This window comes from Sciurus vulgaris, assembly GCF_902686455.1.
Source record: "Sciurus vulgaris genome assembly, chromosome: 7".
Classification (NCBI taxonomy): domain Eukaryota; kingdom Metazoa; phylum Chordata; class Mammalia; order Rodentia; family Sciuridae; genus Sciurus; species Sciurus vulgaris.
The window spans coordinates 148,871,974-148,896,084 of record NC_136467.1 but is presented as its reverse complement, the minus strand read 5'-3'; the positions used below and the strand labels follow the sequence as shown (position 1 = coordinate 148,896,084).

The 24,111-nt window shown below is 43.4% G+C and overlaps 1 protein-coding gene across 1 annotated transcript in view; it reads right to left on the bottom strand.

Annotated features, from left to right (window-relative positions):
• Nucleotides 1–24,111, bottom strand: part of CAP2 (cyclase associated actin cytoskeleton regulatory protein 2) — a 134,629-nt gene that overhangs the window by 3,875 nt on the left and 106,643 nt on the right. Inside the window, exons 8-12 of the mRNA XM_079147073.1 lie at nucleotides 10,694–10,883; nucleotides 8,364–8,536; nucleotides 7,032–7,155; nucleotides 6,861–6,943; nucleotides 537–677 (exon numbers count right to left, since the gene is read on the bottom strand). Coding sequence (XP_079003199.1) covers nucleotides 537–677; nucleotides 6,861–6,943; nucleotides 7,032–7,155; nucleotides 8,364–8,536; nucleotides 10,694–10,883 — 711 coding nt within the window. The remainder of the gene's footprint in view (nucleotides 1–536; nucleotides 678–6,860; nucleotides 6,944–7,031; nucleotides 7,156–8,363; nucleotides 8,537–10,693; nucleotides 10,884–24,111) is intronic.

Here is a 24,111-nt window from a genome sequence, read left to right as displayed (position 1 = left end):
CTCTTTTCTGTGTATAGAGTACCTGCATGCTTCTTTTAGAAGTGCTGTGCTGGAGAGAAGGAGCCAAGGAAAGAAATGCTGGCAAAATCACTTAAGCTCGAGTTTCTCAGAAGGGCCACTGGGTGGCCTGATGGCCTTAGAATCTCCTGGGGTGAGATTAGGAATTCAGATGCCCAGGCCCCACCACATGCCTCCGAATCCACCTCTGGGTGCAGGGTTGACACCAATGGGTCTACTTAACTGTATCCTCTCCTCCCTCCCATTCCCCATAAAGCTCTTCTCCTTTCCTGTTCCCCTCCGTTAGAGCACAGGAAAAATATTGAGTCCTACACAATATGAACTCGGATGCATGCTGTGCAATTGAATGACAGCTGGCCCATTAAATGGAGTGGGCAGTGGGCAGAGTCGAGGGGCTGAGTGAGGGTGCTGGAAGGTAGCTCCCTGAACTCATTCCCGCCTGCGATCCAGCCTTGAGGCTGGTGGTTTGTCGTTTAATCAATCATTACTAAAATGATAGCCTTCTGGAAAGTACTTACATAATCACCATCCTGAGGGACGAGGACATTCATTTCCGATGACTTGGCGCTTACCAGCTCACAGTCCAAGGCATCTTCACTGAGGTACACGTGGCAACCTTCTGTCTTGTTAATGGAAATTGTTGGCACTCTTCCCATTACCTGAAATGAGGGGGTGTGGAAATCTGGGGTCAAAGCAAGCAAATGGAAATGACAAAGTTCCCCAATAAATCCATCTAGAATCTTCTTGATCTTAGCTTTGGCTTAGCCAAGCATTAGGAAGTGCTGGGTTGAAGCTGGGAAGACTGGTTAATGGGTTCCAGGCTGAAGAAGGGAGGTGTCATTTGGGGACACAATGAAAGGACCACACAAGGGGATTCTCAAACCTCAGCACCTCTTTCCCAAGACAAAATTAAGGGATTAATTTAGAAACAGCAGCTAAATGTTTAGAAAAAGACTTGCAACACCTGTAAGTGGATCTGAACCATGTATTTGATTTCATGATAAAAGAAACGAGATGCATTTGCTTTCATTTGCTAAAAATTTTAGTTTTGACAAATATCTACGAAACTGGAATTTAAACAAGTACCAATGCTGACACTTAAGAATAGGATTATTCTTGAGCAGAATCTGAGTAGATTGTTCCTGAATTTAAGAATAAGTAAGAAACACTACAAGTCTTTTCACGTAAGTCCTTTGCTGGATAAAAATCTCAGTGGATGAATGCAAAGTTTAAATGAGATGAGTGTCCAGGTACTTAGGAGTGTATTCATTTTAGGAGCCAAAAGTGGGGGCTTAGCTCGGGACACTCCTTATATAGATAAACAGGACTGTACACAAGAGGAGGCAATTCCTGGTATTGTTTACAAGTAGTAAATGCTGTAAAAATTCTAATCGGTTTTAAATTTCTCTTCGAACAATCAATTTTCAGAAATGACCCCAAATCACACACAAAGACTACATTACAACTCTATAATTTTCCTCCTTGTAATGGTAATTACAGCGATAAAGGCATCTCCTCTTTCACCTCGAAGAAAAGGCTGGATTGCACACCAAAGGAGCAAGTCCTGCTCATGGTGCAGGTGATGTAAAGAATTCCTTGGGGTGCGTCTGGTCAGATTGCCGAACTTCTCTGTTTTCTCCCCTCTCCATAGAAACTGGACACTGAGTTGGAACTGAACCTCAGTGATAAAATAAAGGCAGAGGTAGTTCAAGGTCAGGTAAGCACAGGACTCAGCCACAAATAAAAGAATAATAATACATATGTGTGAATTTCAACAATGTGTCAGCAACAATGTTTTCATAATATTGAGATTTGCTTATTTTATAATGATGTAGAGCATTTACATTCTGACCAGAGCTTGTGAATACCAGGCCGGCAGAGGAAAGCGATAACTTGTCACTGTCTCTTAGAGGGTTTGCTTATGGTTGGGGGACACAGGAAGTGCATCATGCAGATACATTGTATTTATATTTATATGTGCTAGAGTATGCCAAAATCCTAAAAACGTCCTGGGTATGGGAAAAAGCAATAGGAAAAATTTAAAAATAGCCCTGGTATGTTAAGAACTGTAATGTCCACAGCATTTTGGTTAATGACGTATTTGAACGCATTGTATACATGTCTTTCCCTGGTAGTCTGTGAATACCTTAAGAACAGAGAGTGTTTCTTATCAGGAGAGCGGGGCCAAGGAGCTCCTCTGCTGAGTGACAGGTGACATGTGAGCTTGCCCAGGCAACTACTCTGGCTCTACCACTGAGTTACTCTTCTAGTCTAAGGTAGTTTTTCACAAACCCATTTCTCCATAATATTTTTAAAAATTTCCCCTGACTTACTTGGGTCTCTTTTCTTTCCCATAATTTGTATATTTTCCTATGATGGTTTGCCAAAAATAGGATTTTTGGGTCAAATCATGTGAACTTTAGTCCAGGCCTAGTTATTCCTTTCAATCTTTTAATAGCATTATTGAGGTTAAACCTGCAAACATAAAATTCACCCATTCTGAGTGCACAGCTCCGTGATATTTAATAAATTCACGGAGTTGCGCAATCACCACTTCCGTCCAGTCTTAGAACATTTCCGTCATCCGCAAAATATCTCTAATGGCCACTCACAGGCAACCCCATACCACCCCCAGGCAACCACTAATTTGCTCTGTTTCTATTGTGTGCAGGTCCTTTTAAAACAATTCATTAAGTGCTTTAAATAGGTAATGACTTCCCTGGGTTGGAACATCCAAAAGTTCAAAAACGTATTTAGCAACATGTATTTCTCTCATTTCTGAATTGCACTGCTGAATTTCTATCATTCCTATATAGGGAAACATGGCTTATTCTTAATAATATTATAATATATTTCAAACATAGAAATGTATAAAGAATAATGTAATAAATATAACAGTATATAAATGCCCACCAATGGCTTCATCCAAGTGATACATTTTGGCTTACTTCCTATTTTTTTTTTTTAAGAGACTAAAATCTTCTAACATCTTTGAAGCCCCTTCATAATATAAACCACCTCGATCGTCTCTCCTTCCTTCTGTAACTACTCTTCTGGATTTTGTGTTTATGATTCACTAGGTCTGTCTGTTGGCTAAGGCGACTGACATGGCTTCCTTGGGCTCTCAAAGTGTATCTGATATGTGCTATTGTTTTGCACGTCTTCGATCTTTTTATAAACCGGTACAGTGCACAACGCCTGCCTATCTGTAACTTGCTTTATTGCTCAATGCCATTTCTGAGATTGACCTGTTTTTATACATGTGGCTGGAGTTCATTTGGTTTCACTACTGTGCTGTGTTCTGCTGGGACCATGTATTCATTTGCCAGTTGGTGGACTTTTAAGCTGAATCTGTTTTTATTGGCATTCTGAATGATACTTCAGAGAACACGTTTCAAGTCTCCCTGGCATATGAACTAGTGCTCTTTTAGTGTGTATTCCTAAGAGCAAATTAGTCACAGGCTATGGGTGGGACTTTATTCGATGTACCAATTTGCCCAGTAGAGAGTGTAACAGATCACTTGCCCAACACTGATGAGCCAGGGTCCTCGTGTTCTTTTAACACAGAGGCAAGTCCTTAACTTATATGTATGAGATTCAGTTCAAGGCACCCTGCAGAGGGCATTCTGAATCCAAACCTGGTAAGCGTGAAGATATATTTCTAATTGTGGTAGACCTATACACGTATGTATATATAGAGACCTATGTACATACGTACATATGTATATACATGTTTATATACCTATACATACGTATACATGGAGATATCTATACATACAGATATACATATATAGATATACATATATCTCTCTCTATATATGCATTTATCTATACGTATGCATACAATCACTTCAGTTTTCCTTCTCTGAATTGCTGTAATAATCTTTGCCCATTTTTCCATTAGATTGTTAGTTTTTTTCTTATTGATTCATGGTCCATTCTTTATATATTCTGGATATAAATCCTTCTTGGAAAAAAAAAAAAAAAAAGGCAATGTTTGAGAGGTTTCAGATGAAGGAAAATCAACAATTACTCCTCTGACCTACATTTAAATCATTAGCCCATGCTTTATTTAAAAACATTGAAATGACAGATTTAATTTTGAAAAATGATGAAATACTTTATTTCCCCAAATACAAGGTTAAGTCAGTCAAAATAAACTCTTTATTCGGACTATAACTAACGTTGCTAGAACTCTTTACTCCTAAGAGAAAACAAGCATTATTTTATGAATTCAATGTATTTTCAAGTTGGACTTTAGCCATAGGCCAACAAAATAAGTGAATGGACTCTCAAAAAAAAATTCTTTTCGATTATCTGCATTGCAAGTGTTTTCCCCAATTCATGGCTATCTTTCAGCTTTGTATATCATGTTTTCTGTTGACCATATCGTTTTATTTTTATTTTTTATTTCCTCTTTTTAGTTATACAAGACAGTAGAATGTATTTCAACATATCATACACACATGGAGTATAACTTCCCATTCTTGTGGTTGAACATGATGTGGAGTTTCACTGGTCGTGTAGTCATATACAAGCACAGGAAAGTTTCTACTGTCTTTCTTATCCCTATCCCCTCTCCTTCCTTTTGTCTAATCCACTGAACTTCTATTCTTGTCTTTGCCCCTTTTTAATTGGAATGATATTCAGCAATTTTAGATTAACTGGTTCTTCTCTTTATAGAGTGTGTGTGTGTGTGTGTGTATGTGTGTGCGTGTGCGTGCGTGTTTCAGGTGGGTACCAGGGTTGAATTATTTAGGGCCTTGCTAAATTGCTAAGGCTGGCTTTGAACTCACAATCCTCCTGCCTCAGCCTTCTGAGCCACTGGGATTGCAGGTGTGTGCTACCACGCCCAGCTGGCTTGTGCTTTTTGATCCAATTAATTTCTTTCTTACTCTGAGGTCACAATGATGTTCTGCGTGTTATTCTCAAAGTTCAAAAGTATTTCTTTGCATAATCAGAGCTTTACTTTCATGTTTGGTGGGAATTTAGTACATATTTTTCCTGAATAGATAATCAATTGTCCTAAAACACATTTTATGAATGTATCTATTCCAGGGCTTGCTAGTCTGTTTTATTAGTCTATTTTCCTATAATTCCAACAATATAACATTTTCAGTGACTCAGTATCAGGTATGCAAATCCATTCACCTTGCTCATCATACTTCAAATTGTCTCAGTTATTCTTGTCCACTAGTTTCCCAAATGAATTTTAAAACCATTTGTCATCAAAAAACCTGTTGAGATGTTTGAGCTGAGTTTCACTGAACTTATGGGTTAAATAAATGGAGACCACTGATATTTATTTATATCTCTTTTTTGTTCCTTACCAGTACCTTCCATTTTGGTTGTTATTTTTTTCCCTAAGTACCCTACAGTTCAGTTGTGATTTTAAATATTATTTTGTATTACATTTTCTAATACTTATCTGTATTGTAAAGATAGGCTGCTGAATTTTGCATGCTGATATTGTGTCCAACCATCTTGCTGAACGTTTCTTTAGTTTTATAGTGTGTTAAATCTCTTGGATTTTATGTAAAGGCAATCATTTTGTTGGTAAATAAGGACATCTTTGTTCTTCCTTTTCCAGCTTTATATCCCTAAATTATTTTTCTCATCTTATTGCACAGATTAGACTTATAACAAATCACTAAATACAAGTGATGATAGAAGGAATTATCTTCTTTTTTCTGACTTTTATGACAATTCTAAAATTTCAAATAAAGTACTATTTTTGCTGTAGCATTTTGCAAGATATCCTGAATTTGCTGACAGAATGTAGTATAGCTTTTCTGACTTTTTCCTAGTACTATCAGCTACAGATACAGAGCTGGCATTAGTGCCCAGGTGTTCTGATGCCCAGTCAGGAATATTTTCATTTGACAGACACATGCAGAACTAACTTCTAAAATGACCATCAGTGAAGTGTAAATGTGCACACAGTAGACTCTCACTAAAGGTTTCAGTGGTGACCAGCAACTTGGGGGGGCTGAGGCAAGGAGGATTATAATTTTGAGGTGAGACCCTGCCTCAAAATAAAACAAAAAGGGCTGGGGATGTGGCTCAATGGTAGAGCATCCCTGGCTTAATCCTCAGTACTATTAAAAAGAAAAGAAAAGAAAAAAGTGTCAGTCAGCAAAAAGAAAAAGATTTGTGCAACCAAAACTAATTTGAACATTCTTGGGAGGCATCAGATGGTGAAGGATAATTAACAATAGGGAAAAGTGTAGCCAAAGACAGAAGTCATAGCTGGCCAAAGGTGAGATGTCCTCTAGATTTTGGTACACTGTAAAATCCCACTTGGATAAACCAAAATCACTAAAGGAGTACAGGTTTTCTTCTGTTTTTGAAAATTCAATTTCAATTTGATTTCCCAGGGTGTTTTTCTGATTACCTCACTGGGTCTTAAGAGGAAATTTTTCTTTTAAGACCAATTTTCCCAGCAGGGGTTGGGAAGAGCGTCATAATTTTCCCTGGGATGATGCTGAGAAACTGCTTAGTATTTTTACACATGCAGTAGTTGCTTCATTCCAATCAGCAGTCACCAAACATTTATTCATTAGACATCTACTGTGTGCAGGTCCTGTGCAAGTCTCCAGAGCTGTAAAGATTAGTTAGCTGTCCTTGAAATAAGATAGTAAACCAGTAGTGGGATGTGTTCAGAGGCTGAAGAGGAGGAACGAATGCTAAGAAGAAAGGATGCCCCAGGAGAGACGATGACAGAGCTATGTTTGGAAAGCACAGGAACAGGAGTTTTCTGGGTGGACATGGAGAAGCAGGCAGAGTGGGCAGTGTATGCAAGGCCATGGCTAGGGTGGAGCAGGGCTGGAAGGGCCGCTTACCTGGATCTGAATGTCCTTGGAGTTGATCACTTCCACAATTCCCACCACGTTGTCAAACACAAGGCCAAACTTCTTACAGTTATCTAGAAGGGGAAAGAAAACCCCACTACTCAAACTGCATGCCTATACACAACCCATTAGAGTAACCACAGGGCCGCCATTTTGCCCTACCAATGGTAATGGAATTTATTTTCCCGTTTATCTGGAGTGTAGATTTGTCACATTTGAAGATGTAAGCCACTTGTTTCAGTTCGGTCTCTGAAATCACGAGGTCATTCCTGTCCTCTTGGTACTCCTAAAATTAAAACAGATACAAATATTAAGTATGAGGATACGTAGGTAAATGGAATCCACTGTATACTGAGATGGCCATGGAGCAAGGATGATGGCTTTTCAATATGTTCCCCGTCCAGACAAGTGCCCAGGCCTTCCCTCGTCATTGTAATGACGAAAATGGATGAAACTGCTTGGAAGGGGGTCAGGGTCAGTTTGCAAACATCGGGTGTTGGCACCCTGGCTAGTGGACGGGGCTGGAGCCAGGGTGTGAGGGCTGTGGAGACACCGATGTCAATGTCTTGATCCTGCAGCAAAATCTGCTGCGCCAGACAGGAGACGGGCAGAGAGGCTGCTGAGGGTCACACAGGGTTCCACGCCCCAGTGTGTTTTCAGGCCGTGACAACCTTGCCAAGGATTTGGTCCTTACATGTTCTCTGGATCGGCAGAGGACACGAGCTTTCCCCACTTTCAACGTGTGTTTGTCCTCTCACAGAGTGAGCCCAGAAGGTGGGGGTGTCGGTGGTAGGGCACGGCTGTCTCAAAGCCTCCATCAGCGGCACCAAGGCAACACTACCACAGACCAGAATGGGCACAGCTCCCCAGGCCACAAGTTAGTGGCTTCTCACTGCCTAGCGAGAAGCTCACGGAAATGAGTAGCCGAATTCACAGAGACAGACAGCGGGGCAGCGAGGCCAGGGGCTGGGGCAGGAGGACAGGGCAGGAGGACGGGACGTCACTGAACACCGGGCACCGCAGGGTTTTAGTTTTGCAAGATGCAAAGAGTTCTCTGGGTGGATGGTGGTAATGGTGGCACAACAGTTTCACTGCCCTTAAGGCCACCAAAATGTGCTCTTAAATTGCTTCACAGTAAATGTTATGCGTATGTTACCAAAATTATAAAAGGCTCTAAGAATGTTGAAGGAAAGAATGCACGAGGGGCTGGGGTCGTGGCTCAGCGCTAGAGCGCTTGCCTGGCACGTGTGAGGCCCTGGGTCCGATCCCCGCACCACATAAAAAGACTAAATAAACATAATAAAGGTATTGTGTCCATCTACAACTAAAAAAAAAAAAAAAAAAAAAAAAACCAAAACCAAAACCAAAACAAAAAACCAGAAAAAGGATTACAGAAGCAATTGGGAATGCCGGAGCCCACGCCGGCCAGTGGCGTTTCACCGAGACCCTGGGAAATGGGTGGGGCCTTCGCACAGGTCAAAGGTCCTCACTCACCACCCTCCACTTCTTTCCTTCCAACTCGAACACGGGAGCGTGCTTCTGGGGGGAAAAGGATTTGGGCGACGTGGGACTCGGAGTGTGGGATTTGGCTGGAGATCGAGCTTGTCCTTGGGCCCGCAGGCTGGGATTCTTGTACGTCTTCTGGTCGTCTGTGACATGCCGGAGCCCTAGGGAGGCGGCACACATGGGCACATTTCTTTATGTCATATGCAAAGGGAAATATCCGTGATGTAAACAACCAGAACTTCTGGCGGTGCTATTTTCGTTCCAGTCTAGTCCTGAGCATGTTAATGGTGTCTCTCGCTGCCTAGTTAAAAGTTTATGGAAATGAGTAGCGGAATTCGTAGACAAAGCGGGAAGGGTGGCTGCCAGGGGCTGGGGGAAGGGGAATCGGGACCCTATGTAAGTTTACACCCATAGAAGCTCTGAGGGTCCTTTTGAACTTGAGGAACTCTGTCTTCATGGAGATAGGATGGTAAAAATTCTGCAATAGACAGACTAAAAAACCAAACCAAACCAGAAAACAACTCCCCATATCATTACCACAAAACAACTCATGGTTTGTTTCTTTTTTCATGGCTAAATCATTCACCAGAACTGGCCTAAAAAGCTAGGGCATTCGGCTGAGTATATATCAGAGTATAGTATCAACTTTAGGTTATAAGCCCATTCCTTCATTTTGCCAATGAGTTTCAGAAGAGAGAGCAGAGCCAGTCTGAACCAGTGCTACACTTAAAATTTCATATTCTTAGCCCATCCCAGCGTAGAGGGGCATTTACACCCTAAGTTCTATTTATTACTTGTGCAAAGTAAAAATAAATTTGCATGCAGGTTTTGGCAACACGACCTTATTGTTTAGAATGCATGTGCTTTTGATCCTGACGTATCTTAACTCCTGTATTGTTCACCGTGAGGACAGAGGTCGTCAGTGACAGCTCTTCTGCAAGCCAGTGCACTGTGCCAGGGCAGAGGTGCTGCCAGCTGCCACTTTCATCTCACCTGACCTTGATGCTTTGGTTTTAGAGGAGGCTGCTGGCAGGGGTGGACTGAGAACCCAGAGTCTGAGTTCTTCTTTCTGCTCTACCTAGATCCTGCCCAGATCTGAACCCTGCAGGCACCTTCCCAGCTGTGGCACCGCCCCCTCTGTGTTGGGATGGGGGTGGCATGACTCATCCATCCCTGGTCTTGGGGGATCCTTACGGTTTGGATCTGGACTGTCCCCACAAAAGCCCATGTGTGGAAATCTCTAGAAGATGAATTTGCTAGAGATGAAAATGTGTGACTGTTTATCAATATAAATAAGCATACACTATACAGGTACATAAATATGACCATGTACACCTTCAGGCACACAGATGCGAATGTGTACGTGTATATGAATGAGCACGTACATGTATGTAAACAGGAACATGAACATGTGCATGCAAATGAATATGTACATGTACAGGAAAATGAATAAGAATATGTGCTGAATATGAATGTGTACACGTACATGTGTATGACTGTGCAAATACACTGGTATGATATAAAATCTACATATATGAATGTGTACATGTGTATGTGCCTAAAGATGCATGTATGCAGAATATGTATATGTACATGGACATGAAAAAGAATGTGTTCATGTACATTAAATTGAATATGTGTATGAATATGCATATGTACATGTACCTTAAAAAGTACATGAATAGGAACGTGAATGTCCACATTCATGTGAATGATTGTGAATATGTGCATGAATGTGTAAGTGAATCTGTGCATGCATACCCTTCGCCTGACGAGATCCCACTGCAAAATGCAGCAAGGTTTGGAGGTGGGACTGCCTCATTCTCCCAAGCCACTAGGATTACAGGTGTGCACCACTGTACCTGACTGTTTTTGAACCAATGACTGGGGCTCTGACCTCATCACCTGATTAATCCATTTGCTGGATTAATCTACTGAGAGTGCTATGGATTACTGGTGGAAACTGTAGACAGATGGGGCACAGCTGGAGAAGGTGGGGCACCCGGGGCCTGGCCTTGGACTATACCTGGCCCTGGTCCCTTCCTTTCTCTCTGACTCTCTGCTTACTGACTGCCTTGAGGCGAGCGGTCTTCCTCTGCCATGCCTTCCGCCATGATGTTCTGCCTCATCTTGGCTCAAGCCACGGAGTTGTCCAACAATGACCTGAACTTCTGAAACTCTGAGTCAGAGTAAACTTTTCCTGTGCTAAGTTGTTCCAGTCAGGTGTTTTGTCACAGTGACAACAAGCTGACTGACACAGGATGGTGTTCCCGGAGGCGGAGGGAAAGGCGCACAGCTTCGTGGTCTCATTGGCTCACCTTTGGTGATGGCTTCTCCCTGGTTAAGCTGGGCAAACAAAGCCGAGCGCGAAGGAGAGGGCTCCTCTTTCCTGCCTTCATTCTCAAAAAGTGGAGGTGGTCCTGGAGGGGGTGGTGGAGGAGGCGGTGGTGGGAGGCCAGGCCCAGAAGAGAGAACAGAAAGTGCCAATGCTGTGGAGGCCACAGGACCCTGTGGAAGGTGGGAGAGGGGAGCTGCGCTGAGATGGGGCCCTGCTGGGTATCGCCAGGACTCCCCAGAACCCACTGCCAGGGAGGGGGTGGGGTTGAGGACTCCCCAGGGGCCCCACACGTGCGGTGGTGCTGCACGGGTCTGTTCAGGAGCCTGGATCACGGCAGAACCCGCCTTGGGGACATGACTGTCAGTAGAATCTTCATGTCCAGGAGCCCCACTGCCAACTCAGGCAAACAAGGCCATATTCACAAGTTCACGTCCAAGGCTCAGGATAGGAAAAGAACTGGGCCTTGGCCAACTCAGAATCCTAAGGGAAAAAGTGGTCCAGCTGATAAAATTAGCTTTACATGGACACTGGAAACTGCAACCCCCAAGGAGAGAGAAGACAAGAGGGAGGGGAGGTGAAAAACAACCAATGGTTCCTGATGTTTTTGAACTTTTTCTTGAGTATTAGAGCTTGAACCCAGAGGTGCTTAACCACTGAGCCACATCCCCAACCCTTTCTATTTTTTGTTTTGAGACAGGGTCTTGCTGAGTTCTTGGGGACTTGCTAAGTTGCTGAGGCTGGCTTTGAACTTGTGATCCTCCTGCCTCAGCCTCCCAAGCCACTAGGATTATAGGTGTGCACCACTGTACCTGACTGATTTTGAACCTATTGGAGCAGCTCAAGAGAGAAATATCAGAATTGTTTCGGAATCCTTTTCCAAATACGCATGCCTCAAACTGACCCCCAAACAAAGACCATATGGGATCTGGGTGACTGTCAGACCTGGAGGTCATCCTTAGGTAATAAACCTAAAGACTAGCAAAGGGCGCATGGAAGGCAGACTGTTAAGACACCAGTGGAAAACCAGATCCTTGTTGAGAAAGGGCTGGACTCATTCTTATCTTTTTTGCTATGTGAAGTGTAACCTTTGTTTCCGATAGGAAGGTTCTTGTTTAGTGTTCACGAAGGATCCTATAAAAAATGTTCTCAAAGTGCTTAAAACTATAGGATAGACAAAGGAGTTAAAATCAGCATACTACAGTGACACAGTCACATCAATGTTCACAGCAGCTCAATTCACAACACCAAGCTGAAGCCAGCCGAGGTGCCTTTCAACAGATGAATGGATAGAGAAAATGTCGTATATATACACAATGGAATATTGCTCAACAATAAAGAAGAAAGACATTATGGCATTTGCTGTTAAATGGATGGAACTGGAGACTATCATGCTAAGTGAAATAAGCCAATCCCAAAAAGTCAAAGGTCCAATGTTTTCTCTGTTATGCAGAAGCTAACCCAAAGCGGGTGGTGATGCCGGGGAGGATTTAAAAAAAAAGGGAAGATCAATGAAGTAGACAAAGGGGAATGATGGGAAGGGAGGAGGGCTGGGATAGGGAACTACAGTGGAATGAATCTGACGTAACATTCCTGTGTACATATGTGAATATACCAGAGTGAGTCTCTCCATCGAGCACATCCACAAAACACTTTGAAAAAAAATATAACTGTAAGCAAATAGCAGAGAGACCAGTAGAATAGAGGAAAGGGAACAGAGAGGAAGAGGAGGGGAAAGAAAGGGGAAATGCTGGGGACTGAATCAGAAATGACTGTATTCCATGTTTTTGTAATTATGTCAAAAGGAATCCTCTTGTCATGCATAAAAAGGACCAATAAAAACTACATATACACAATATACACACATACACATGTATAAACTGTAGACAATAAAAAACATATATAACAAATAATATGTGTGTATATATATATATATATACACACACACAAATACATACACATATATTTTATTATTTTTTAAACCCTAAAGTAGAACTGTATATCTATGATAAGAAATTGTAAGCCAATTCAACTTTATAAAGTCAGGAAACTTGGGCTGGGGTTGTGGCTCAGTGGTAGAGTGCTTGCCCAGCACGTGTGAGGCACTGGGTTTGATCCCCGGCACCCCATACAAATAAATAAATTAATAAAATAAAGTTAAGGGAAAAAGAAAAAGAAATACTTAAGAAAGTCAGAAAACTTAAGAAATTGGGAGTGATGGAAGTGTAGCCTAGATTCATATACTTTCCATACAAAATATAAAAGGTAAAATATTACATAAGGGCTAAACATTCATGAACAAGCACAACCCTACTTGACAAATAACTCGGTATTACCAGGTGCCCAAATCAGGAAGTTTTAGCCTTTAGTAGTTTTCTAAAACAAGCTCTTTTCAAAGTACTTATGAAATCTCTATTCAGTGTAGAATTACTCTGAAAAGATTCATCTCTTATTCAGAAAGGGAATTTTAAAACTCAGCAGGCCGGAAGTCTCATCTCCTGAAGAAGTCATTGGCAGTAGGTTTTTGTTTCTAAGGAAGCAGTCTGTCTCCATCAGGATTCTGGGGTCGAGTAGAAAATGATTTCAAGTTCTTAAGACCAACCAATCTTTTTTCCCCCCTGCATCTAAATGTTTTCTATCATATCAACTGGGGTGCAATTTGAGAATTTGCTTCGAATCATAAAGAGCATATAATTCAAGCTTTATGCATCAAAGGCTATTCGAATCCTCAGTTAGGGACACTGAGAAGCCACTTTTGCTCATAGACCTGTAGTGATTTATATAGCTCGCGAGGGAGCAGACCTCGACGCCACACATCTGTAACTCTGCAGCTTTATTATTCTACTATTTTGTGGACAGGGGAGATGATACTGGCTCCTAAATTTGAGAATGATTTAGATGGTTCCTTCGCTCTCAGAATTGAGCTTCTCTCCCCAGGTCAGTAAAGGACTTGGAAACTGTTAAACCATGGATTCAGCTCTTTGGAATACTATTTGATGCCTTTACACGATGGACCCAGGGCAGCAGACAGATGATTTACTGTGACAAATGTTGAAAATAAAAGCCGAAGAAATCGTGGCCCTCGGCATCTGGTGAGACCGCCTTGGACGTGCCTGTGTTACCCTGCCCACACCCGCCTCGTGGCTGTGTGTGCCGCTGAGTGAGCACAATGCCAGGCTCTGGTTTCCAAGGTAACTTTTCAAATGGCACTCAGGGGCTTTACTGAATGGGGACTGGACATCAAACTGATCAGACACTCCCTTCCTGGGTCTGGGGGCTGCCCCCCGCAGGACCTTATCTTCACTTTTTTCCTTTCTTCTTCACGTAGGATATCACAGCGCATGACACCAGAGCTTTTCTATATGGTCACAGGGGACTGGCCATGAGTGGCGGCCACGCCAACTGGAATCCCAGACTTGACACTAAGTCTCGAGGCGTCCTAATGAGAAGAGGGGGCCATGGTCCCGGAAGGGATGGTCTGAGAATTATGGGAAGTCTAGTATGTGCGAAGCACTGATCCTTTTCCTTTGTTTTGTAAGTATTTAATGCTCAGGGATGACAGTCTTGGTGCCAGGGGTTCCCAAGCTTGTCTGAATATTGCAAGCATCTGGGATGTGCCAACATCTCCCTAGCCCAGACCCCTGTGCAGAGACACTCTCTGGGGGCTGAAGTTGAGGGGCACCTGTACTCTGAAGCTCCCTCGGTGATTCCCAAGTGCAGCTTAGGGACAACCACTCTGTCCTATGCGCTGAGATTAACCTTAACCACAACATTATCACCAGGACTGTATTGAAATCCTTCAAACATAAAATAAAGCAGAACACTGAAAGGCTGTCGAAATTCAATAAGAAACCACCAGCCAATGGCAGAGACATAATTCATGCACCTATCTGCTTGATTCCAAAGCCTTTTGAGAAATCCTTTATGCTGTATTCAGATTTTTAAAAAGTCACTAGTCAAATGAAGACCAGTAGAACGCCGTGCCTTGACATGTATGTAGCGTTGCTCTTGGGCCTCTGGTTAGAGGACTGGGGTACTGGGAGGTACTGGGAACCTCAGCTGGGTTTTCATCTCCACCACCTACTCTGTCGCTCTCATACCTTAGCAGCTGACCAAATCCCTACAACTGATTCTGGAACTGGCCTCCAACATACAACAAGATCCCTTGGGTTGGACACAGACATATCAGCATAAAGTCAGCCTTGATGCTGGTTCTGCTGTGACGTGGTGCCTAGTTCTAGAAACTAGCCTCTTGCCTTAATTCATGTTTCCTGAATACCCACTGGTTCCAGTAGTGGGGTGCCCGTGCCCAAGTCCTGGCTGTCTAACAGGTACTCACATTGCTCTGGATGGGGTCTTGAACCTCTCCTGATTGAAGAGCACTGTCCTTAGCGAGAGGTGACAGACCTGGTTGTCTAGACTGGATGAGACTCAGTGCATCAGGTTAGGGCCTGGAGGATCCATCCCTATTGAGGGATCCACTGCTTCTCATTCTCAGAGGTCACAGAGGGTTTTGAATGAGCAGGAGAATGGAGCTCAAGGAGAGAGGGCAGAGTTTGGATCCTTCAGTTGGAGTTAGGTCCATCCAGAGATGTAGGAGGATAATGCCTGGTGGGCAAATCTAAGGAGTGTCTCCGAGCCAACAGCACCTGAGAGGGTGACTCCTTGACAGGGTCCTTCCCTGCTGTGCACACGGAGGTCCTGAGAAACCACGACATTAGCCTTCATTCATTACTTTAAAAAAAATTTTTTTTTAATATTTAAAAAAATATTTTATTGGATTTTTAGTTATGGATGACAGTAGAATCCATTTTGATATAATTATACAAGCATGGAATATACCTTATTCTAATTAGGACCCTATTCTTGTATGTAATAGTGGGATTCATTGTGGTGTTTTCATTTATGTACAGAAGAAAATTGTCAGAATCATTCCATCGTCTCTTCTTCTCCTCCTTTTCCTTCATTCCCCTTTGTCTAATCAACTGCACTTCTAACCCTCCCTGCCCTTATTGTGGGTTAGCTTCCACACATCAGTGAAAGCATTTGACCCTTGGGATTGGCTTATTTCACTTAGCATGATAGTCTCCAGATCCATCCATTTATTGGCAAATGTCATAAAGTCATTCTTTTTCATAGCAGAGTAATATTCCACTGTGTGTATACACCACATTTTCTTTAACCATATTCATCTCTTGAAGTTCCTAGGTGAACTGAGCTGCTATAAACATTGATGTGGTCCCTCACTGTAGTATGATAATTTTAAATCCTTAGGATATATACCAAGTAGTGGGACAGCTGAGTCATAGGGTGGTTCCATTCCTAGTTTTTTGAGGAATCTCCATATTGCTTTCCAGAGTGGTTGTGCCAATTTGCCCGCATTCATTTCTCTCAATGAAGGCTACAGGTTAGATCTGCACGTGCAGAATAAACAAGAGTTTTTAACTACAGAAGTTGTTTAATTGCAAATTATTTGAATATTCCCAGTTCTTCTCAAAGAAGGCTTTCTTTAATTCTTCTTTTACAATATGTCTTAGTCTTACAATTACTTTCATTTTATGGCTGCAGAGTAGCCATAAAATGGAACCTAGGATAATGATGTCACGTGACTTGCACAAGGTCACAGGGCTGGGAAAGCCAGGCTGAGAGCTGAACGGAGTATCCTGGCATAGGAACTCGAGGGAGAGGACTCAGCTTTAGTTAAGCAGCAAGGACCCCCACACAAACGCTTTTTTAAAAACTTCTTTATAATGTTGATAAAATGAGTCTCTTAAGTATCTTTGGGACATAGACTGGGGACAATTGAAAAAGACATTCTATGAAAGTCTAGTAACAATGGCTTACAAGTTAAAAACAGAAAGAAAAGAAAAGCAGCACACTTAGGGTCTCAATGGCCATATTCACAGTGCAAAAGTTCACTTATGTTGGCAGAACACAGCACAAAACCTAAAAATGCTGCTTTTAAGGCCTATTAAGATTAATCTTGAGAGCAGATGTTTGATTATATACTTTTTTTTTTGGCACAAAGACTTTTTAAAAAGTTAATGTATTGCAAATCCCCTTCTGTAAATTAATTTCATTGTCCCGGGAACAGCTGCTGCTTCTGTTTTTAAATATATGAACTGTAAAATAACGAAGCCATTGTAAGCAGCACACATGGAAAGTTTATAATTTTTGGTGACATGGACTATATATAATACAGTGGTACACAGACGTGCACTGTAATTTGTTTTCATTAAATGCTTCTTCTTGAAATAATTACTAATCATTTTATTACTTTAGAATGTAGATTTTATTATGAAGGAAAAATGGCTTCCAGTTTGTAAATGGAATCTCCATATTGCTTTGCTGGTGGCAACTGCATATATAATTCACAATCCACTTTTATTCCTTCTTCTCTGCAACATAAACACTGTCTTAGTTATCCAGTTAATTCAGGTACGGTCTAAATTTGAATTTAAACAAGCTGTAAAAATTGCTCCGATTACCCCTGCTGTTGAGCTTGTGGGAAGGAGAAGTACAAGGGCACTTCTCAGGGGGTCCGGGGTCAGAGGAGGGCCGCTGGGTGCTTTGAAGAGCTCTTTAGCCTGCAAGAAGGGACGGAGGGGACTTCAGCAGGGGAGAAACAGATATATAAATAGCTTTCATCTCCAACTTTAAGAATAGGCCAGGCCACCCATGTCTCGATTGGTATTTTTATGAATTTTTAAAAAGCAAGACCAAGAAAGTAAAAGCATCATGGAATGATTTCCTGGAACAGGTGGATTATGTTGCTTATGACAGAGCCTTTGTTAGGATCTTTTCTATGAAACTAGCCTAGTGAGGCACTATTTTAAAGGCACCTGTCCTGAAGAATCTGTGAAGGTCGTAGATAAAGCCACAGAAATCAAACAGCTGGGGTGCGGTGGTGTTTGTGGGTCTTCACCCGCCCCTCGCCCTGCCTTCCGGGACACATACTCGGCTCTCTCAGTTTCTGGGTCAGGCTCTCCGTTTGTCCACTGCTGAACCATCCGGACTCACCAGTCACCTCGCTTACCATTAATGACCTCAGAGGTGACAGTGACCACTGATCCGTGCCCAATCACTGAAAGTTTAACAGTCAGAAGGCCCTTTCGATCACAAATTCACTTACATCTTCACACTATGACCGTAGGAACTCACCATGCTTTACAACAGCGTTTTAACAAAATGCCATTAATTCATTTTTCCAAAGGCAAAGAATCCCAAATGACCCAGCACAACATGACACATGAAACATGACGGCGATGACCCTCTCATGTCTAACAGGAGCAATGATGAACAGAAAGGACCATCAGTTTCAGAAACAATGGCCACCACTTCATACACATAAATAAGAAACCTGCAGCAAAATAAATAAATAAAATAAAATTCTCCACGTGGGATTTGGGGCTCATGTTCTGGATGTCAAAACTAATTTCTATTTTCTGCAAGAGGTACTTTGGTCAGTAACTCAGCAAAATGGACACATTTCCAAGTGTGTCAGCTTCTGTAAGAACTCGCAGACTCTCCATTCACATCTATGTTACACTTCCCCTGCGAGACCACTGTAATCAAGAGAGACGGCAAAAACTGGCAGAGGATCCTCCTGAACAACTGTTAGCCCCAGTGAATTTGACTTGAAGTCTCTATTTTTCTTATTTCCATCACTTATTAGAATTTTGAGACTTCTTCTGCCAATGAAAACAAAGTTCCTGGGAACCTTTCCAAGCCAACAGAATTGTTCATCATACCATAATGAAGTACTGGGTTACATTTGAAGAGTATGCTTATTAATAATTTTAAGAATGTCACTTTCAGGACCACTTCCTATTTCATCTATGGAAAGGGAACGCTGTTGAATTGCAGGTTTCCATAGAAGTACCAAGGGTATTTTATATGCATCCAACATAAAAAAAGATGGTCCCACAATTACGGAGGCATGTGGGCCTGTTACCTTTAGTTTGCCTCTGAGGCAAAACTCCAAATACCCTTACCCCAAGGTGGAAAAGTGAAGGTCATTAAAATCCCAAACCCCAAGGTTTCAGTGATGATTTCTGAACGTCTCCCCCCTCCTCCTGCCCTTCTGTGGTCTCTGAAAGCAGTTCCTTTGATAAGTGGGAAGGAGCAGGCTTTGACAGCAGATGAAGGAATGAAACGAAAGAAGAAACAAATTCACCCCAGAGAAGTAACAACAGCTTTCAACTGGAATACAGCCTGGGGGAGACAAAGAGCCCACATGAGTGTGTCTAACCCACTCCCTGGGTGTTTCTGTGCTTGTTGCCCTTAATTGATATATACAGATGTGTCCTTTCCAAAAATGTAGGTGGTGACTTCTGTTTGACATGCCCAAAGTAGAAATTTTCGACACAAGCAGACCAAGCCCTCACAACAGAGGCCAGAAGAATACATGGAACACAGTGTGATTAGCTGGAGTGATCCAGATGTAGCCTTAATGATTAGTTTGGCCTTGCTTTGCTACTGATATCTGGACCAAATCTGGAATTTCCAGATTGTCTTTTTTTCTTGTCTGCCAGCATCGGCAACTTGAAAATACAATTTCTCATAAGGAAAAAAAAAAAGAGATAAAATTAAATTTTCCATGGGAAAACTCTGCAGTTAAAGATAGCAGAGTCCACCCATCAAAGAGACAAACTGTAGAGAGCCAACAGTTATATAAAGACAGAGAGTGACATGTGGCTTGAATTAGCTGGACAACTACTTCATATGGACAGAAGAGCTTAAATCTGAACACCCTGAATTCAAGTTTTTGTTTTTCTTTTGCTTTTAGGGTCATAAAGAAATCGTTGTACTTTCTCGAATTATCCATGGTTGGTAAATAGTCGGGGTGAAGGCAAAGGAAAATAGCTGCTGTTGGAAAGATTATTTTCACTAGGTTCTGTATTACATAATGTACTTTATTTACCCAAGAAAATTTTTTAAAAATGAAAATATCCAGAAGAACCAAGTTCCTGAGCTTCATCACTGTGGCACACTAAGTCATAAAATCTGTTGTCTCAATTTCAGTTCCAAAGTTCACAGGAGAAGGTCAGTTGGTGCTGACCTAGGGAAGGGACTGCAATCAGCTTCGTTTACACCAAAGGAGCAATCCGTGAACTATGGCCAGGGCTCACCTCTGTGTTCTGTTTTATTCCATTTTATTTTGTGGAACCAGGGATTGAACTCAGGGGCACTCAACCACTGAGCCACATCCCCCCCAGCTCTATTTTGTACTTTATTTAGACACAGGGTCTCACTGAGTTGCTTAGCTCCTTGCTTTTGCTGAGGCTGGCTTCGAACTCGAGATCCTCCTGCCTCAGCCTCCAAAGCTCTGGGATTACAGTCGTGGACCACGGCGTCTGGCTATGTGTTCTGTTTTTCTTTTCTTCCTGCCCTTTCTTAAGAAACCCTTTTTGCTTAATCTAATACCTGTTTGTTTTCCCTTTGTTAACAGCATCAAGATGGGAGTCATCTGTGACCAGGGGAAGCAAGAGGGGAGGTGTTCTTGACCTGCAAGAAAAGGCACTGTCCACGCCATTACCATCGCTGGGTAGAAGACGAAAAGGCCTGGTTTTTCCGTGGTTCTCAAATAATGGACATGGAATAACATTCTGCAAGTTTTGTTGTTAAGAAATGTGATCACGGGGCTGGGGCTATAGCTCAGTTTGTAGAGTGCTGGGTTCAATTCCCAGCACCACACACACACACACACACACACACACACACACACACACAAAACAAAACAAAACAAACAAAAAAGACAGAAGAAAGAAGTGTGATCACATTGGCTGGGGTTGTGGCTCAGTGGCAGAGCACTTGCCTGGCATGTGTGAGGCACTGGGTTCGATCCTCGGCACCACACATAAACAAAATAAAGGTATATAAAAAGATGAAGCTTGTCTTTAAAATAAATAAAAAAGAAATGTGACCACAAATGAATGCTTTCGATTCAGCACACGCGTGCGGATGTCATCTATTTCTCGGGGCCCGGGGCAGTCACTGCAGCAGATCCCAGGCTGAGCAACACGGGCCCTGTGCTCCTAGCCTCAGAGGGCAGAGGCGGAAGTTCTGTGGTCCCAGGGCTGCTGGCACCTGGCCCTCTGTCTTCCAGGCTCACCAAGACGGTGGCTTAGTTGGGAGGCTCTTCCCCCGTTCAGTCTGGGAGGCTCTTGGCCCCTTCAAGGTTCAACTCAGATGCGTCTGCGTTTCGTGGGCTTCATAGAGCTCTTCCAGAGGAAGTCCCCTGCTCCTCTGGACCGGGCCATCGGAACCCTCCCAGGACACTCTCCTGTATCACTGGTCTGCCTGCGAATCACAGTTCAGTCATGTCTGGAGCCTGTGCTCTGAAGAGCTTCCTGTCACTCCTTATTTGGTGCCGGGGACAGAACCCAGGGACTGAAGCCCTGGGCCACATCCCCAGCCGTTTTTGCATTTTATTTAGAGACAGGATCTCACAGGTTGCTGAGGCTGGCCTTGAACTGGTGATCCTCCTGCCCGTAATCCGCTGGGATAATCGGCAGGCGCCACCACCCCCGGCTTGGTTACTGATCTTAATGTCGCCAGTGATGGGCACGGCACCTGAAACCCGGCACTGCCTCGTGCCTGATGTGAAGAAGTGACTGCTTTATAAGGGAGAAAGTAATAGGGGGAGTACGAACTTTAAGAAGTGCTAGGAGCTTCCAAGGACAAAAAAGGCCTTCTGTGGCTTGGGGCAGGGCATGATGTGGAGCCCAGCTCAGAGAGCTTGAAGGATGGCAGCGTCTGACACGAGGAGGCTGAGGAAGGGGATGCCAGGAGCAGGGGACGTGAGCGCCGTCATCGCAAGAGATGGACGAAGCAGCTGTTGATCACATCAAGCGGGGCGCCACGCGGCCCGTCTCTCAGAACCCCTCCCGACGCTGCACACATTCATGAAACCACCGCCACCCCCGGAAACGTTTAGAGGGGCCTTCGGACCCGGGCAGAAATGCGTGTGTCCAAGCACGCGGGCGTTCGCACTCTGTCCCTTGGGGCAGCAAAGGGTATCATTTGAATCGGTTCCTCTCCAAAGGGGTCCTGGATGGACCTGGGCCATTTGAAAAGATAAAATTCATTGTTACAGGAGGCTGATCTCCCACCCCTCGGTGTCCTGAAAAGGATGGGCCGCTGGCTTTATCTGCCAGGGCCCTTCCTCACCCAGTGGTGGGAGAGAGAAAGTCATGCGGCCACGGCAGAGTCCCGGGAGGCCAGCCTTCAGCAGTGGGGCTCCTGGGGAGCCAAAGTCAAGGGGATGGACTGGAGGGTGGAGCATCATGATGAGAGACAACCAGGATGCCCAGAGCCACGTGCGCGAGCCTGCCCACCAGCTCCAGCATGGACAGGTTGAGTGTGTCCCCAAGGGCCATGTGCTGGAAGCTGGGTCCCCAGCACGGTGATGTGGAGAGATGGCGGCAGTTTTAAGAGGTGGGGCTTAGTGAGAGGCAATGAGGTCACTGGGGGCACTTGGAGGGGTTAATTAATGTAGTCTTTAGAACTGAGTCAGATTCCACAAGAATGGGGGTTATAAAGAGTGAGCCTGACCCCTGAATCCCTCTGACTTTCTGTTTTACCATGTAATTTCTCCCTCTTGTATGTACTCTCTCCATGATGACATCTGCCACGCTGTGATACAACCAAGGAGGCCCCTTCCAGAGGCCAGACAGAGGGGACTGCTGGATCTTAAGTCTTTTAGCCTTCGAACTGTGAGACCAATAAGCTTCTTTGCTTTATAAAGTACCCAGTCTCAAGTGTTTCATTATAGCAACAGAAACTGGATCAAAACACACCTTTAGCTCTGCTGTGGGGAGCTCCACTGTCTGTCTACTTACCTCTTGATAATCCTAGGTGAAGGAGAGAATGGGCAAGAGGACATCCTCAGTTACACTGTGGACTTCAACATTACGAATTAGAAAATTTTAAGTGAACCCATTTTATATTAAAATATTCTCAGGTAATCGTTTAAATAGATTAGAAATGTGTATTAACTTCCTAGCCCTTAGGTCTAGAGAGTTTGAGTTCATAGTTATTAAAAAAACAACTCACCAATAAAATAACCTTGACTATTAGATTAGGCAGTTTTAAAAACTTCTCTTGTTTTGATTTATGGAGAGAGAGGCTTACATACTCTAAAAATACTCACACATTCTTATCAACAAGCAGTAAAACTCAAAGTTATTTATGTGATAATAGAAACAGTTATAAATACAAAACATTTACTTAGAGTTTATAGTACTGCTAACGCTAAAAAATCATTTATAAAAATCGTAGTTTTTGACTGTTTTTGACCTATACATACAGATTGAAATAGAAATCCACAAATAATTCCAAAACTTTTGAGCAGAAATTGGAGCTATAATCGTCCCTCAAATTAGGTAACTGACCTGTAAATAATCAAGAGATCATTATGTGAAAAGTCGTTACTCCTTCATTTTCTAAAACTGGATCCACCTCTAAGCCTGCAGAAGGCCCTCTCCGAAGGTCACCACTAACAAGGCAGTCGAGGACGATGACGGTCCTTTCAAACCTGTTCTCCGAGGTCACAGAGTTTACAGCAGTGGCCACACCCTCTTTCCTTCTGCTTTGGAACCTACTCCTCTCTTCCCGATCTCTTCCCGTCTCCTTGACAGGGTTGCCCCAACCTCTAAATCACGGGTTCCCAACGTTTTCTTCTTTCCCTTGGCTCTTTCTCTGCCCTCTCCTCTAGTTACCTGCCATCTGGAGGCAGATGATTTCCAGCACGTACATCCGGGCCTCCCCCAGTGGGTTCCAGGCCTGCCCGCTCCACCTCTGCCTCTGGATAGACGTCTCACCTGCCCCCAGACACAGCAGAGCTTGGAGGTTCTTCTCCGTCCTCTACTAGCGGCTCCTCATGACTGTCCCTGTTTCTACCGAGGCTACCATAATTCTTCCAGAACTCCAGGTTGGCAGTGTGTCCAGACCTGATCTCTTCCCCACCCTCCCCAAACGATCCCCACCTGTGTCCTTCTCTGTCACTGCCGTGGTCACACTTTAGGACGTATGCTAATTACCTCTAGCATGTGCAGGGCCTCCAGTCTCTTCCCCTTCCTATTTCACACAGTTGCTAAATCTTTGGAACTTTCTTCTTCAGTGCCTGGGGAGAAGGAAGCGACCTGCCTGCCACACACGTCCAGCTTCTCAGCACTCAAGGATTTCTTCATCAGGCTTCAGCCCACCTCCCTGGCCTCCTCTCTCATCCTGCTCAGCTCTGCGAAGCCTTTCAGCTCCATCTCAGAGTTCTTTGTTCATGCCCCCTGTGTACATGCCAAATGCTCTGCCAGGAACTGCCCTTTCCTGTGCTGTGCCCGGGGCACTCCCATTTATCCAATACCCCAATCAAGGGCCTGTTCCTTTGTGTTGTTGTTATTT